General features: G+C 43.4%; 1 protein-coding gene across 12 annotated transcripts in view; it reads right to left on the minus strand.

The window, feature by feature from the left end:
- Nucleotides 1-17,916, minus strand: part of mipol1 (mirror-image polydactyly 1) — a 288,620-nt gene that overhangs the window by 149,562 nt on the left and 121,142 nt on the right. For 11 of the 12 annotated variants that reach the window (XM_067991462.1, XM_067991458.1, XM_067991457.1 and 8 more), the window contains 2 exons: nucleotides 13,494-13,629; nucleotides 12,522-12,627 (listed from right to left, as the gene is read on the minus strand). In XM_067991462.1, coding sequence (XP_067847563.1) covers nucleotides 12,522-12,627; nucleotides 13,494-13,629 — 242 coding nt within the window. The remainder of the gene's footprint in view (nucleotides 1-12,521; nucleotides 12,628-13,493; nucleotides 13,630-17,916) is intronic. The other variant, XM_067991464.1, reaches the window with a different exon arrangement.

The raw sequence follows: 17,916 nt of genomic DNA on the forward strand, positions 1-17,916 counted from the left end.
TCATCTCAGCCCCAGGACATTGCTGCAGGAGTTCCACAGGGCAGTGTCCTAGGCCCAACCATCTTCAGCTGCTTCATCAATGACCTTCCCCCCATCATAAGGTCAGAAATGGGGATGTTCACTGATGATTGCACAGTGTTCAGATCCATTCGCAACCCCTCAGATAATGAAGCAGTCCAAGCCCGCATGCAGCAAGACCTGGACAACATCCAGGCTTGGGCTGATAAGTGGCAAGTAACATTCGCGCCAGACAAGTGCCAGGCAAAGACCATCTCCAACAAGAGAGAGTCTAACCATTTCCCCTTGACATTCAACGGCATGACCATCGCCGAATCCCCCACCATCAACATCCTGGGGGTCACCATTGACCAGAAACTTAACTGGACCAGCCATATAAATACTGTGGCTGCAAGAGCAGGTCAGAGGCTGGGTATTCTGTGGCGAGTGACTCAACTCCTGACTCCCCAAAGCCTTTCCACCATCTACAAGGCACAAGTCAGGAGTGTGATGGAACACTCTCCACTTGCCTGGATGAGTGCAGCTCCAACAACACTCAAGAAGCTCGACACCATCCAGAACAAAGCAGCCCGCTTGAATGGCACCCCATCCACCACCCGAAACATTCACTCCCTTCACCACCGGCGCACTGTGGCTGCAGTGTGTACCATCCACAGGATGCACTGCAGCAACTTGCCAAGGCTTCTTCGACAGCACCTCCCAAATCCGTGACCTCTACCACCTCGAAGGACAAGAGCAGCAGGCACATGGGAACAACACCACCAGCACTTTCCCCTCCAAGTCACACACCATCCCGACTTGGAAATATATCGTCGTTTCTTCATCGTCGCTGGGTACCTAACAGCACTGTGGGAGAACCTTCACCACACGGACTGCAGCGGTTCAAGAAGGTGGCTCACCAACACCTTCTCAACGGCAATTAGGGATGGGCAACAAATGCTGGCCTCGCCAGCGACACCCACATCCCATGAATGAATAATAAAAAATATGCATTTGGGACATTTTGGGAGGTGTGCCCTTCCAGCATCTGGAAATGCTTATGCTGTGCACTATTAGCACAACACCATGTCCCATACAATTTGGAGCAGAGGGCTGGCCTCAGTCACCAGAAGAATTTCTCTGCAACTCAACGCTGTATCACACTTGGATTGGTAATTGAATTTTTTGTTTTTTTACTTTGCAGCTTTCTTCAGTTACATTGATTTTGGAGCATTGTTTTTTTGATCTTTTTCAATTCTAGTTGCTGTTTAATTTTTATTTGGGCCCTGTTACCCCCAACTAGCCAAGAGTGTTTCACTGTCACGTCCAACGAACACCACTGGTCGAATGTGCATTCCTTTGGAATTCCTGTTGCCTTATGGGAGCTGTTGGACAAAGAGGATTTCCAGGAGTCATTAGAGGGATGTCTGCCTCTTACCTGAGGCAGATGGCATAGACCAGTAATTATCCAGGTAGCTGGTTCACAGGTTGCACTGGACATATCACAGAAGACTTGACAAGGAATGCCACTCACCGTTGGGATTGAGCTCTCAAGGTGGAATCTGGCTGTTCCAGCATAAAAATTGTCTTAAGGGATTTGAAGTTGAAGCAGCACATTCACAATGACAGATCTGTGCACAATATCCATGCCAATCTGGGTGTCATTACGTGCTTGCGAATCATGCAGCTAGGTTGATCAGAAATGTCTAAAGATGGTCGGGGCAGGAACTCAGTGTTTCTCCCATTTGTACCTGGTTGCTGAAGCAAAGTTTACAATTTAATATTGTATCTTGAACAAATGCCCTCTTCAGGCATAGATGTGCACTGGAAGCAAAGAATGAGCTACAATGTTACACAAAGGCTTGGTATGGGCGATGGGTACATGTGGAACAGTCAACACTTTGCAGTAAGCAATATTTGAGTTGTCCAGGAGAAACACGATATTATTAGGTGTTGTTTCCTTGTCGGATTCCTCTAAGTGTACTATCTTCTTCTCTATCTGTTCCCAGGTTCTGCAGGCGGTTTACACAGCACTGAGTCTGCTTACCACCAATCTATTCCGACAATTGCAAAGTTTAAATGCATGACCCCTGGTCCTCCCCAATCTGTCAAACTGGAATAGTCTATTAATAGGCACACTATTCAGCCCTTTATTTTATAAACTTCTATCACGTCGCCGCTAAGTCTATGTTGCTCTCGAGTAAATAGATCCAGCGCTTTAAGCCTGAGTAACTGAGGTTCTTTAAGCTAGGAATCATTCTCGTGGCTCTCCTCTGAACCTTTTCATAGGCCACTATATCACCCACGATGTGAAGGGACCAAGACTGGGCACATTACTCCAGATGTGGTCCAACCAGCGACCTATATAATGACAGAATAATGTCCTTTGATTTTTACTGGATGGTTCTATTAATACAGTACAACCCATTACCCTGTTAGCTTCAACGACAGCTTCTCTGCATTGGTCGTGCACTTTCAATGATCTGTGCACAACACCACCGAGATCCTTTACTCTCTCAACCGCTTTCAATATCGTTCCCTGTAAATGATAAGTGTATTCTGTGTTGGTTCTAACTATATGCATCAACAGTGCAGTTATCTAGGTTAAATGCCATTTGCCATTGTATGGCCCATTCCCCAAGCGCGTCTAAATCTCTTAGCATTAGATTGCACTCCTCTAATGTCTTAACCCTTGCACAGATTTTTTTTTATTCATTCACGGGATGTGGGCGTCGCTGGCGAGGCCAGCATTTATTGCCCATCCCTAATTGCCCTCGAGAAGGTGGTGGTGAGCCGCCTTCTTGAACCGCTGCAGTCCGTGTGGCGACGGTTCTCCCACAGTGCTGTTAGGAAGGGAGTTCCAGGATTTTGACCCAGCGACAATGAAGGAACGGCGATATATTTCCAAGCCGGGATGGTGTGTGACTTGGAGGGGAACGTGCAGGTGGTGTTGTTCCCATGTGCCTGCTGCTCTTGTCCTTCGAGGTGGTAGAGGTCGTGGGTTTGGGAGGTGCTGTCGAAGAAGCCTTGGCGAGTTGCTGCAGTGCATCCTGTGGATGGTACACACTGCAGCCACAGTGCGCCGGTGGTGAAGGGAGTGAATGTTTAGGGTGGTGGATAGGGTGCCAATCAAGCGGGCTGCTTTATCTTGGATGGTGTCGAGCTTCTTGAGTGTTGTTGGAGCTGCACTCATCCAAGCAAGTGGAGAGTATTCCATCACACTCCTGACTTGTGCCTTGTAGATGGTGGAAAGGCTTTGGGGAGTCAGGAGGTGAGTCACTCGCCGCAGAATACCCAGTCTCTGACCTGCTCTCGTAGCCACAGTATTTATATGGCTGGTCCAGTTAAGTTTCTGGTCAATGGTGACCCCCAGGATGTTGATGGTGGGGGATTTGGCGATGGTAATGCCATTGAATGTCAAGGGGAGGTGGTTAGACTCTCTCTTGTTGGAGATGGTCATTGCCTGGCACTTGTCTGGCGCGAATGTTACTTGCCACTTATCAGCCCAAGCCTGGATGTTGTCCAGGTCTTGCTGCATGTGGGCTTGGACTGCTTCATTAGTTGAGGGGTTGCGAATGGAACTGAACACTGTGCAGTCATCAGCGAACATCCCCATTTCTGACCTAATCATGGAGGGAAGGTCATTGATGAAGCAGCTGAAGACGGTTGGGCCGAGGACACTGCCCTGAGGAACTCCTGCAGCAATGTCCTGGGGCTGACAAGATTGGCCTCCAACAACCACTACCATCTTCCTTTGTGCTAGGCATGACTCCAGCCACTGGAGAGTTTTCCCCCTGATTCCCATTGACTTCAATTTTACGATGGCTCCTTGGTGCCACACTCGGTCAAATGCTGCCTTGATGTCAAGGGCAGTCACTCTCACCTCACCTCTGGAATTCAGCTCTTTTGTCCATGTTTGGACAAAGGCTGTAATGAGGTCTGGAGCCGAGTGGTCCTGGCGGAACCCAAACTGAGCATCGGTGAGCAGGTTATTGGTGAGTAAGTGTCGCTTGATAGCACAGTCGACGACACCTTCCATCACTTTGCTGATGATTGAGAATAGACTGATGGGGCGGTAATTGGCCAGATTGGATTTGTCCTGCTTTTTGTGGACAGGACATACCTGGGCAATTTTCCACATTGTCGGGTAGATGCCAGTGTTGTAGCTGTACTGGAACAGTTTGGCTAGAGGTGCAGCTAGTTCTGGAGCACAAGTCTTCAGCACTGCAGCTGGGATGTTGTCGGGGCCGATAGCCTTTGCTGTATCCAGTGCACTCAGCCGTTTCTTGATATCACGTGGAGTGAATCGAATTGGCCGAAGACTGGCTTCCGTGATGGTGGGGATATCAGGAGGAGGCTGAGATGGATCATCCACTCGGCACTTCTGGCTGAAGATGGTTGCAAACGCTTCAGCCTTGTCTTTTGCACTCATGTGCTGGACTCCGCCATCATTGAGGATGGGGATGTTTGCAGAGCCTCCTCCTCCCGTTAGTTGTTTAATTGTCCACCACCATTCACGACTGGATGTGGCAGGACTGCAGAGCTTTGATCTGATCCGTTGGTTGTGGAATCGCTTAGCTCTGTCTGTAACATGTTGCTTCCGCTGTTTAGCATGCATGTAGTCCTGAGTTGCAGCTTCACCAGGTTGGCACCTCATTTTTAGGTACGCCTGGTGCTGCTCCTGGCATGCTCGTCTACACTCCTCATTGAACCAGGGTTGATCCCCTAGCTTGTTGGTAATGGTACAGTGAGGAATATGCCAGGCCATGAGGTTACAGATTGTGCTGGAATACAATTCTGCTGCTGCTGATGGCCATGGATGCCCAGTTTTGAGCTGCTCGATCTGTTCTGAATCTATCCCATTTAGCACGGTGGTAGTGCCACACAACACGTTGGATGGTGTCCTCAGTGCGAAGACGGGACTTGGTCTCCACAAGGACTGTGCGGTGGTCACTCCTACCAATACTGTCATGGACAGATGCATTTGCGACAGGTAGATTGGTGAGGACGAGGTCAAGTAAGTTTTTCCCTCGTGTTGGTTCGCTCACCACCTGCCGCAGGCCCAGTCTGGCAGCTTTGTCCTTCAGGACTCGGCCAGCTCAGTCAGTAGTGGTGCTACCGAGCCACTCTTGGTGATGGACATTGAAGTCCCCCACCCAGAGTACATTCTGTGCCCTTGCTACCCTCAGTGCTTCCTCCAAGTGGTGCTCAACATGGAGGAGGACTGATTCATCAGCTGAGGGAGGACGGTAGGTGGTAATCAGCAGGAGGTTTCCTTGCCCATGTTTGACCTGATGCCATGAGATTTCATGGGGTCCAGAGTCAATGTTGTGGACTCCCAGGGCCACTCCCTCCTGACTGTATATCACTGTACCGCCACCTCTGGTGGGTCTGTCCTGCCGGTGGGACAGGAAATACCCAGGGATGGTGATGGAAGAGTCTGCAACATTGGCTGAAAGGTATGATTCTGTGAGTATGGCTATGTCAGACTGTTGCTTGACTAGTCTGTGGGACAGCTCTCCCAGTTTTGGCACAAGTCCCCAGATGTTAGTAAGAAGGAACTTGCAGGGTCGACTGGGCTTGGTGTTTTGCCGTTGTCGTGTCCGGTGCCTAGTGGTCCGATGCCGGGTAGTCCGTCCGGTTTTATTCTTATTGTGACTTTTCGTAGCGAGATTTTACAACTGAGTGGCTTGCTAGGCCATTTCAGAGTGCAATTAAGAATCAACCACATTGCTGTGGGTCTGGAGTCACATGTCGGCCAGACCGGGTAAGGACGGCAGGTTTCCTTCCCTAAAGGACATTAGTGAACCAGATGGGTTTTTACGACAATCCGGTAGTTTCATGGCCATCATTACTGATACTAGTGTTTTAATTCCAGATTTTTATTTAATTAATTGAATTTAATTAATTGAATTTAAATTCACCAGCTGCCATGGCGGGATTTGAACTCATGACTCTGGATTTTAGTCCAGGCCTCTGGATTACTAGTCCAGTAACATAACTACTATGCTACTGTACCCACAGATTATTTCAAGGCCTTTTTCAGTGGTGGAGGCAGTGGTGATTATGGATTCTAGTATCATCTGCAAACTTACTGACCATAGTCCCAACACCACTGTCCAGGTTATTAATAAAAGTGAACAGTAGCGGGCCTAGGGCAGATCCCTGGGGGACAACGCTAGTAAGGTGCCTCCAGGCTGATCCACACCACAACCTTTAGGCTGCGGGACTGGAGCCAATTCTTAATGCAACATATCAAATTCCCACTGATACCACAAGATTCTATCTTGTGAAGTCACCTAGTGTGAGGTATCTTTTCTAAGGCTTTCTGAAAGGCCAGGTGGATAATATCCCTCATTCACTAACCTAGTAACTTCTTCAAAAAACTCATGCAAGTTTGTAATACACAGCCTTATTTTCCGGAAGCCTTGCTGAGTATCTGTAATGGCCCTTTCTCTTTCCCAGGGATTATAAAGGTCATTTCTTAGGATCCCTTCAAGCATCTTCCCAATAAAGGAAGTCAAGCTGATGGGCCTATAGTTCCCTGGTTCTGATTTGTCCCCGTTTTTGAAAATAGGAACTACATGAGCTACCTTCCAGTCTAAGGGAACTATCCCTGAATCTATTCAGCTATTGGTGATATGGGCAAGGGGCTCACGGAGTAGCTGCCCATTTCCATAACCAGCCTTGGGTGGATATCATACGGACCTGGAGCCCTATCTATTTTGAAGACTAGAATCCATAATCACCACTGCCTCCACCACTGAACAAGGCCTTGAAATAATCTGTAACATTGGGCCATTTGTGGGTTACAGAACTGCTCATTGGCCTGGACCTCAAATCCAACTAAAACATGGCAGCTACTCTGCGTCCACATACGCAACTGACAGAGAGACACCTGAATGGAACACGTAAATGCCATGACACTTCCCTATGTAGTTTCACAAAATCTGGGCCCAATTATCCACTGTGTGACAAGTCTGGTTAGAGAGCGAGAGAACAAAGGAAAATAAAGAAATATGCATACTTGGAGGCAACGCCACAACCAATGCTACTTTTTTGCCCGTTCACGAGAGAAAGAACCCTAAAGTTGCTTTTACATTGCCCAAGATCTGCACTAGTGCCGTTTGATCTTGAGATATGAATCTCATGCAACCAGCTGCAAGCGAAGAACATATCGAGAGAGCTCACGGTCCACTTCATGTAGCTGAAGACAGCTCTCTTTCAGATCCTTCACATTCAAAATTTTAAATTCAGTTTAACTTTCTAGATCTGTTGTTCCATCCCTTCCACTGATCCATCTTCCTCTGTAACATACCCAAATCCCCCCACCAACTTGCAGCCAAAGCACCAACACACTCCGATTACATACCCCAGCATCTTTCTCCCAGACCCAGCCCTTGACTATGACTTCTCTCTCACCTATGCAGCTCCCAAATATGCAGTACCAGTCATAACCAAGTGCAGCGTAACAAATGACATGAACACCATCTAAACTGAGGCAGAGGTACTTCTAGAGAATCTGGCCTCCACTCGTTCCTACTTGAAAGACACCAAGTCTATAACACTCCCTGGCTCCAGCATCACACGCTTTCATAGAGCTGACCACCACCCATCAGCAATAGGACGGTACAGTAAGATCCTGATCTATACAAATCATTGAGCAATAACCACATTAGATCCACCAATAATTAATGATAAAGGCCCTGACATTATGCCATGGGATACTAATATGTAAACATTTTATGCATTGGTCTGAAATTTCTCTTTTAGCAGAGGATTTAACCGATTTATTTTTCACAAGTCAGCTTGAATGCTACAATACCAAAGAAATTTCAAATTAATGAATTAAACATTCATATACTCTTATCCCATGGAGCTTAAATACTTAGAAGAGTCTGTAGTACAATATTTTCTCAATGCAACATCAACAAAATAAGGAACTTTCATTTATATAACCTATTTCATGTCCTCAGGACATCACAAATTACTTTTAAAGCATGGCCACTGTTGTCATTTAGTCCAACGAGTCAGCTACTTTGCTCAGAGCAAGGTCTTACAAACAGCAATGAGATAAATGACAAGACAAGCCAGGACATTTGTATAATGTAGATCAATCTAAAACAATTTGGATAAGGGAAATATTGGGCTGTGAGCGGCGAGCAAGTGGCGCCAGCCGTTCGTTAGACATGTACTTGCCCGTAGACTTTCTATGTGTTTTCACATGGAAAGTTCTTGGAAATTAGAGATCCAAAAAATGCGGCGCCCTCTACAGGGCATCTCAGATCTATTGGAACAGAACAAGCAGCTGTGTATCTTCTTAACCAATCAGATTGAAGCATCATTAATAACAGCGCAGTCAGAATCAGGAAATGTAAGTTAGAATAGTGAATTCAATGTCAAACCAGGTACAGAATGCGAAATAGAGAGGGTAAGAAAGATTGAATTAAGGGAGAGAGATAAAAGAGACAGAAAGAAAAATTAAAATAATTTTTTTTAAATGTCCAACAATAATTAAAATCTGAAGGAATGAGACTCCACACCTGTAAAAGTTAATCTTCAGTGCCAGAGAGGTTGTTTGGTAGTAATAAAGACTTACCACGCCTTTAAAAGGGTACTTAAACTTGAAATGACTTGACTTAGCTTTTTTTTGGCAAGTTTAGTCCACCTCTATCAGGTAAATACAGGAACTTCACGCCGCAGCCAGACGCCGTTTTCACGCAGCTTTTGGAGGAGCATCGGACGTTAGCCAGCAACTTCCAGATTTCCGCATTTAACTGCGCAGGTGCGGTCACCGAAAGTTACTGTCCAATTTGCACATGAATAACAGTGAGCGGTTACCCATGCCATTATTTTTACAGCAAAATTCGGCCCATTATTATTTCTGCGGGGTAAATAACCATCCCAAATATTAAGTCATACCCAGCAAAAAAAAATACAATTAGTGTTAAGTCTCATAAGTCTCCAACACATATTTACCACACTAAATGGAATGAGTGACTGTGCAAAACAGATATCCACACATAGGTTTCAGAAGCAAAACAAGAACCACCACTGAAGTGAAACTTGACAGAACTCATGTCTGTTTTCAGCCATATTATTACAAATCTGGAATCGCTGTAGTGTCAAAATTAGGCAAGGCATTTAGATGAACCTGAGGTTTCTGAAAAGATGGATTTTTGTTTTGGGTGGGGAATGACATGAGAATTGTTAGGAATCGGAGATGGTCATTAAGGCCAGGCCCATTCCTTTTTAACAATGAGTTTAGAATGAAAGCAAGGACTGGATTTTCCTGATTGGGGCGGAGTGGCTGCAAGGCAGGACTTGTGCCCACCTCTCCGACTTTGCCTTGGCCATCATCTATTTTGCTTGGCCATTTGAGATGCGTGGCAGGCCTCCAGTTGGATTCCCATCGCCAAGAGGGAGCTCACCAATGGCAGTGAGTATAACCAGGTAATGTTGTGAGGGTACTTAAAGGGGTAGAATAGCCCTGAAGATGAACAAATCTACACGCTATGTCGTCCTCTGCAGATACCAAGGCCTAAAAAGGTAAGTGCTGCGGGTTGAAGTGGAAGGAGAGAAGGCCTCTAACTTGGCTCTCTCCCTCCATTAGAGGCCATTACCACTGCTACCTCTTCTGCACTGCCCACCGTTCTCTGGGTCATCGCAGGAAGCGACATTTTGATGGGCAGATGGAAGGAAAATCCTCTGGGATCTCAGTTTCTGTCTCTCCATTGGCATATTGCAGGTAGGGAAGAGGTGGCCAGTAGCGGTCTCAGTGGGGGTGAGAGGAAGGAAATCTAGGTTTTTTAAAATTCGTTCATGGGATGTGGGCGTTGCTGGCAAGGCCAGCATTTATTGCCCATCCCTAATTGCCCTTGAGAAGGTGGTGATGAGCCACCTTCTTGAACCGCTGCAGTCCATGTGGTGAAGGTTCTCCCACAGTACTGTTAGGTAGGGAGTTCCAGGATTTTGACCCAGCAACGATGAAGGAACGGCGATATATTTCCAAGTCGGGATGGTGTGTGACTTGGAGGGGAACGTGCAAGTGGTGCTGTTCCCATGTGCCTGCAGCCCTTGTCCTTCTAGATGGTAGAGGTCGTGGGTTTGGGAGGTGCTGCCGAAGAAGCCTTGGCAAGTTGCTGCAGTGCATCCTGTAGATGGTACACATAGCAGCCATGGTGCACTGGTGGTGAAGGGAATGAATGTTTAGGGTGGTGGATGGGGTGCCAAATCAAGCAGGCTGCTTTGTCCTGGATGGTGTCGAGCTTCTTGAGCTTTTGGAGCTGCACTCATCCAGGCAAGTGGAGAGTATTCCATCACACTCCTAACTTGTGCCTTGTAGATGGTGGAAAGGCTTTGGGGAGTCAGGAGGTGAGTCACTCGCCGCAGCGTACCCAGCCTCTGACCTGTAGCCACAGTATTTATTTGGCAGGTCCAGTTACGTTTCTGTTCAATGGTGACCCCCGGGATGTTGATGATGGTGGATTCGGCGGTGGTAATGCCATTGAATGTCAAGGGATGTTGGTTGGAGCAAGGAGGCAGCAGCAAGCCTCTCTGCTCCATTTTCTCACCGTTTGCACCATGATCTTGCCCAATTTCAGGCAGGATTGTGGAGGAAAATCCAGCCTATCGTGTCTAGCAGAGGAACAGAAAAATGTTTTGCTGTTTAAATACCCTATCGTTAAGAACTAATGGCCAATTAGACAGCCTCACAACTTTTCATTTAATCTTTGAAGGAACATGGCATAACAATATAAATATCTACAGTGCTTCTCTTCCTATATCCAAAAAGTTACAATGATTTTCACATAAAAGCAGCAATAATCATACGATCCAGCCTTTTTAAAAATGATTACTGACAAACATTAATGCTGAGTGTCTGAAATTTTACAATTCCATCTCTATTTTAATTTAACTGCATAGATAACTTATTTTCATTTTATTTTCAAGATACTGGGGACCTAGATTTTCCTTTTCACAAAAGGTTAATAAATAGGTTGGCAAAGCTGCACTGCATTAAATACCAAATATTCTTATTATACAGAGGCTGTTCTGTCATTCTCAATTGCTCCCTAGCCTAATTTCTTTTTACATTGGGCCGGGTTTTACTGTGACAATAACGGCAATGCTAACAGTGCTCACCCATTATTTCTGTGCAAATCGGTCAGCATCTTCCGACGACCACACATGCACAGTTAAATGCGGAGATCTGGAAGTTACTGAACGAGATACACTGTTCCTCTGTAAGTTTGGCGAAAACGGCACCTCGCCGGCAGGCTCACCATTCAAATGAATGCAACAGCATGAAGTACCTGCACTGACGCCGTGGATGCGGACTGAATTCGCCAGAAAAAATTAGGGCTTGTCCATTCTGATGCAAGTACCCTTTTAACGGTGTGGTAAGTCTTAATGACTGCCAAACAACTCCTCTGGCACTGAAAATTGACTTTAACAAGCGTGGAGTCTTATTCCTTCAGATTTTAATTGTTGTTGTAAATACATTTTTTTTTACTTTTTCTTTATGTCTCTTATCTCTGTCTTTTAATTCAATCTTTCTTACTCTCTCTATTTCGCTTTCTGTACCTGCTTTGACATTGAATTTACGATTCTAACTTACACTTTCTCGTTCAGTCTCTGCTTGGCTTATTAACATGCTTCAATCTGATTGGTTAAGGAGACACACAGTTGCTCGGCCTGTTAACACAGGTCCCAGATGCCCTGTAGAGGGCATCGTTCTTCTTGGCTCTTTAATTTTCAGGAACCTGCCTTGCAAAAGCAAATAGAAAGTCTATGGGCAAGTACAAGCCCACCATTCGTTCACCACTCACAGCAAAATCCGGCCCATTATCTTTGAGCAGCTCAACAGTCTACATAAATGAAAAGAAAAGTGCAGCTGATTGAAACAGATAAAGTTAAAAATCAAAAAGTAAGAACTACAAGTTGAAAGTTATGATGAGGGGCCAGGGAAAGATGCATGTTTAAATAGAATCACATCTTTGTAGCACTATCAAGTTAGAGGGCAAAATAATTAAATCAGAACTACAAAAGCTTGTCTTTAGCTAGTCATATTGTTGGTATCATATGGGCTGGTACTTCTGAAAGAATGGGCTAAGTTGTAGATAAGTGTGAATACATCCAAACAAAAGATGCCGTGATGCTTTGAACCAGTTAAAACAATAAGCAATGTTTGAACTGCTGGATGGAGGGTAAAGGCACTGGTAATCATTATTCTCCCTTGTTGACTCAAGGCCTTTCAACAAAACAAACAGCTTCTTTTGTGATTGAATTGACATGGTGTTAACAATGCATTTAATGCCAATATCAGTATGAATTCAGGTAAAGCTGTTCAGCATGCTGGTATCAGGATCCCAGAGTTACTCATTTTATATGTCATTTAAAACTGCCAAAAACTTGAAACCCTCACACCTTTAGCAAACACAGCTAATGTTCACTGCATCACATCAAATTGCAACAGCTTCTTACATATTCATCCAACTACTGAAATTCCACGCAAAATGTACCTGCAGCCTTTTCAGCTATTTTGGCTTCTACTGCTTTTTCTTGCAATTCTGTATCCAGTTTTAGAACTTCCAACTCACGCTCTTTTTCTGACAGTTTATCCTGAAGCTAAAAGTACAAACATAGTGTGTTGTATATATTTTAAAACTCAAGTCGCGCATACCATTTTTGACTAGATAGATAGATTAAAGCTAGTGACTTTCACTAAATGCATGTAAGATTGAAGTTGAAGATATTTCTGAAAGCTGCTTTCAGTATAGATAATTAAACACATCCAGTATTTACACAAAACTTTTATCCTCAACTAAGATAGACATTCTACGGTATCAAATAACATTCTAACATCTGCTATCTCCTGAAATGGGTTAACCTGATAAATACTTCGACAGTTTGAATTTCAGTTATGCAGTGGAATATCACTAAGTCTACCGTTTCATATCAGATTAATCTAATGATACCCAAGATGGGATTAATGCAAATTAAGTGGCATATATTTTGCAAGGCTGTTTTACTGTGGGTCCAGAATGGAACAGGTATTTAAATTATATTGTGCAGTCTATTCCAAACTTCAGAGCTAGTTGGAAAGTGGCCTTGTAATATAGAAACTTATATTTTGAAGTAAATTAGCATTGTATAGATTATACATTTTAAATCTCAACAGTTGTAAATATAGAACAAAGTTGTTGATAGGAATCTGGAGACATCCTTGCTAGCAGTTATGGAAGTGGAAGGCGTCAGCTGCAATGAAATTGCAGTGATTGTCATAAAAACTTGAAATGTGGCATCCCCAACCTGACAGATTGTCAAAAAGGCAAAGAATATAGTACTTAATGATAAATCCATTCATTTTTCATTTCTACATAACAAAGACAACTGTTCCTGAAACAGCAGCAAATAAAGTGTAGGTTTAAAGACAATCCTGAAAGCCACAAACACAAAGCACAATCAAGCAATCTAAACTTTTAAGAACATACCTTTTTATTAGATTCTCTCACAGCATTCAACTCTTTCAATAGGAATGCTATTCTCCTGTTATCATCTGTGAGTTTGGTAACTTGACCTGGGGTTAAAGGGTCACCTGGTGCATTACTACCTCTGCTTTCAGCTCTGCTGTTACAAATCAAAGACAGAAATCATTTAGTGAGGCTCAAAGTTCACTTGAATGCACAAATTTAGTTTAGGAGCTCATGGCACCTTTTTGATTGAAGACTTGGATTGTGCAAATATTGGCTGCATATAAAGTGGGCCTAGTTATTCTAAAGCATGATAATCTTAATCTCTTGGGACTTTATATGTGTGGAGCATATATTACAAGTAGTGCTTTTGGCGAGCTAAAGCTGAAAAATTAAAAGTTACTATGATGTCCTAACATGTAAAGATGTCTGATGTTAATATAATATTGGGGAAATTATACACCTGACCTTAAAACATTTCTCGGTAAATATCATTTCAAAGTAGAATATTTTAATAGCACTTTCAAATAATTTCTTTTCTTACAAAATGCACTGCACGTAATTAGTACCAGAACTCTTGACCATATGTTGCAAATACTTGTGTTTGTAGCTTTCTGTTTCCTTTTTATTTTTGGAGGCAAGGATATGAATAATTTTTAAACAAATTGGGGTTGATTTTCATCTGCACTGCCTGAATATCAAGCACAGCCTGAATATCAAGCTCAGCTGAACGGAAAATCAGGCCATTTAAGTTAATGGAAGAAAAATTAAGCTGGCTCTGATACTGGTGTGTAATCTTAATCCTTGCCCTTCTCCTCCACCACCCTCCTTTCCCCCCGCCACCCTGATTTTCTTCCTTGCGCTTTGCCCAAGCAATAATTCATACTGAGGCAATATAGATGAAAATTTACCCCAAGAGTGATGCTTAGTCTTCATCAACATATCCTCCACATACAAATACATTTAATCATTCATACCTTACCCCCATTATCAATATATATGAATAATCCACTTCTGTATACAGACTCCATTATTATAAAATACCGTGCTTAATCCTCAAATGCATTCCTTATTTTAATGGCATAAAATATTTCATTTTCACCAACTTAATTAAATATTACTAATGCTGGCTGATTAGTAATCCTCAACTCACTACTAAATGGATAATTATGACTGGTTTGTGGTCCATTAATTGATTTACCCCCACCTATTGCTTAAACCTAGCATTGGCTTAACAGTTTATGTGCATCTCATCATCGACTGTGTGTCAGCGTTCCTTGGGAAGGCAAGGCTCCTTGCTTAAGATTTTTTCAGATGAAACTATACAGCATTGCTCCATGTGCTTTTGATTTCGAAGGGTTATGCATGAATCAAAGAGCAGAATAATTATATGAAGAAGGATAAATTAAAATAGCAGAACATTCCTCATCTCAAAAATGGCAATTCTGAAGTTGTGAAATAAATGGGCTACCTCTTCCCTGGTGAGATCAAAAGATTTACATCTAGCTTCAAAAGCACATGATGGCAAATTACACAAGGAGAAGGCAATATGGGCAGCCATCTTCTGATGAAGATCATTGGCAGTGAAGAGCAATTTTTATACTGTACGATTATTAATGACTTATTTTGAAAGCAAAGTTAGAAATTACTGGACAAACATTTAACATGTTATTACAATATTCCTTTGTCCATTATTTTAACAGAGGTGTTAAAACCCATTTAAAATAAATGACTTAATGCCTACCTTAAAAGAGCAGACAGAGGAATATCAACTTAATATCGCAGTCATTTCTCGGCTCAAAGTATAGTGGTACAGCAAGAAACAAGCCAAAATAAAGTATATTATTTTGTTAATTAACAATGTACATGATTTACTGTTACAGTATTACATCCAGCTTAATGGGTATGTCCTAAAAACTGTTGCCCCTCAACAGAGCTGGGAACAATGCCCTTGTAGGGAGGTTAACTAGTGCTGTGGGGGAGGGTTTAAACTAATTTGACAGGGGGATAGGCACCAGAATGAAATATTAGAAAGGAGAAACGAGGTGCACAGAGGAATGGGAGAGTCAAATAGCATTAGAGTAAAGAATAGTTCAGAAATAGGAGGGATCAAACAAGGGATAAATGCGAGGCAGTCTAAGATGAGTTTGGAGTACATGTGCGTAAATACACATAGCATGGTAAATAAGGCTGGTGAGCTGCAGGCACAAGTCGCCAAATGGGACTACGATATAGTGGCAATGAGAATCCTGGCTCAAACGAAAGGGAGAATTGGGTACTTAATATTCTTGGCTACAAGGTATTCAGGAAAAATAGGGAAGGAAAGAAAGGAGTGGAGGTGGCAGTATTGATCAAAGAAACTATTATAGCACTGAAAAGGGATGATGTAGTTGAAGGGTCAAAGACAGAATCTATTTGGTTAGAATTAAGGAACAACAGAGGAGCTATTATGCTCCTCTATTGGGTGTATACTATAGGCCACCAAATAGTGGGAAGGAGCACATTTGCAGGCAAATTACAGAAAGATGCAGGAACTATAGGGTAATGATAATGGGGGACTTCAATTATCCCAATATAGACTGGGATAGTAACAGTGTGTAGGGCAAAAAGGGGGAGGAATTCCTGAAATGTATACAAGAGAACTTTCTTGATTGGTGTGTCTCCAGTCCAATGAGGAAGGAAACAGTGCTGGATCTAATTCTGGGGAATGAAATGGGCCAAGTGGAGCATGTTTCAGTGGGGGAGCATTTGGGCAACAGTGATCATAATATTATTAGATTTAGATTAGTTATGGAAAAGGACAAGGAACAATCAAGTGTAAAAATACTTAACGGAGGAGGGCTAATTTCAGTGAGTTAAAAAGGGATCCTGCCCTGCTGGATTGGAATCAAAAATTGGTAAGCAAAACAATAACTGAACAATGGAAGACCTTCAAGGAGGAGATGGTTTGGGTACAGGATAGACACATTCCCATGAGGGGGAATGGAAGGACATCCAAAGGTAGTTCCATGGATGACTAAAGATATAGAGATTAAAATGAAACAGAAAAAGGAGGCTTATGACAAATGTGAGGTTCATAATACAGTAGAGAACCAAACTAAACACAGAAAGTACAGACAAAATCTAAAAAAGGGAATAAGAGGGGCAAAGGCAGAGTATGAGAATAGATTAGTGGCTAACATAAAAGAGAACCCAAATGTTTTTTATAAACATAAAAATAGTAAGAAGGTAATCAAAGGAAGGATGGGTCAGATCAGGGACAAAAAAAGAGATCTGCTTGTGGAGGCAGAGGCTATGGCTGAAGAACTAAATGAATACCTCACATCAGTCCTCATTAGAGAAGAGGAAGCAATGTAGCAGTTAAGAAGGAGACAGTAATGATATTGGATAGGATAAAAATGGATAAAGAGGAGGTACTTAAAAGGTTGGCAGTACTCAAAGAAGAAAAGTCACCCAGGCCAGATGGGATGCATCCTGGGTTACTGAGGGAAGTAAGGGTAGAAATTGCAGGGGCTCTATCCACAATCTTCCAATCCTCCTTAGATATGGGGGCAGTGCCAGTGGACGGGAGGATTAAAAATGTTACACTCCTGTTCAAAAAAAGAGAAGGATAAACCTGGCAATTATAGGCCAGTCAGCCTAACATCGGTGGTGGGGAAACTTTTAGAGACAATAATCTGGGACAAAATTAATTGGCACTTAGAAAAGTATGGGCTAAAGTCAGCACGGATTTGTTAAAGGAAAATCATGTTTGACTAACTTGATTGAGTTCTTTGATGAAGTAACGGAGAGGGTTGATGAGAGTTGTACAGTTCATGTTGTATATATGGATTTTCAAAAGGCATTTGATAAAGTACCACATAATAGACTCATTAGCAAATTAAAGCCCATGGTATTAAAGGGGCAGTGGCTGTGTGCATACAAAATTGGCTAAGGGACAGAAAGCAGAGAGTTATGGTGAACAGTTGTTTTTCAGACTGGAGGGAAGTATACAGTGGTGTTCCCAAAGGGTCAGTATTAGGATCACTGCTCTTTTCGATATATATTAATGACCTAGACTTGGGTATTTAGGGGATAATTTCAAAGTTTGCAGATGACACGAAACTCAGAAATGTAGTAAACAATGTGGAGGTCAGTAACAGACTTTAGGGCCTCGATAGTAGCGGGTAGGCAGAATGGCAGCGGGGGGGTGATTGGGCACGTGGCTAACCCGCCCAATAAAAAATGTCCATTCCCCATACGATCGCGGGTCAATTGGAGCCACTTAACGTGGCTTCCCCGTTTGCCGTCCGAAAGTTGCGCAGCTGGCGGACTGCGCACCCACATCACAAGTTGTCAGCTGGAGGAGCTCTATTTAAAGGGGCAGTCCTCCAACGGCTGCTCCTGGAGCAAACACCCACACACCACAATGGAGCACAGGGGAAAGGCTGCTCCAAGATTTAGC

This window comes from Heptranchias perlo, chromosome 10 (assembly GCF_035084215.1).
Source record: "Heptranchias perlo isolate sHepPer1 chromosome 10, sHepPer1.hap1, whole genome shotgun sequence".
NCBI lineage: Eukaryota > Metazoa > Chordata > Chondrichthyes > Hexanchiformes > Hexanchidae > Heptranchias > Heptranchias perlo.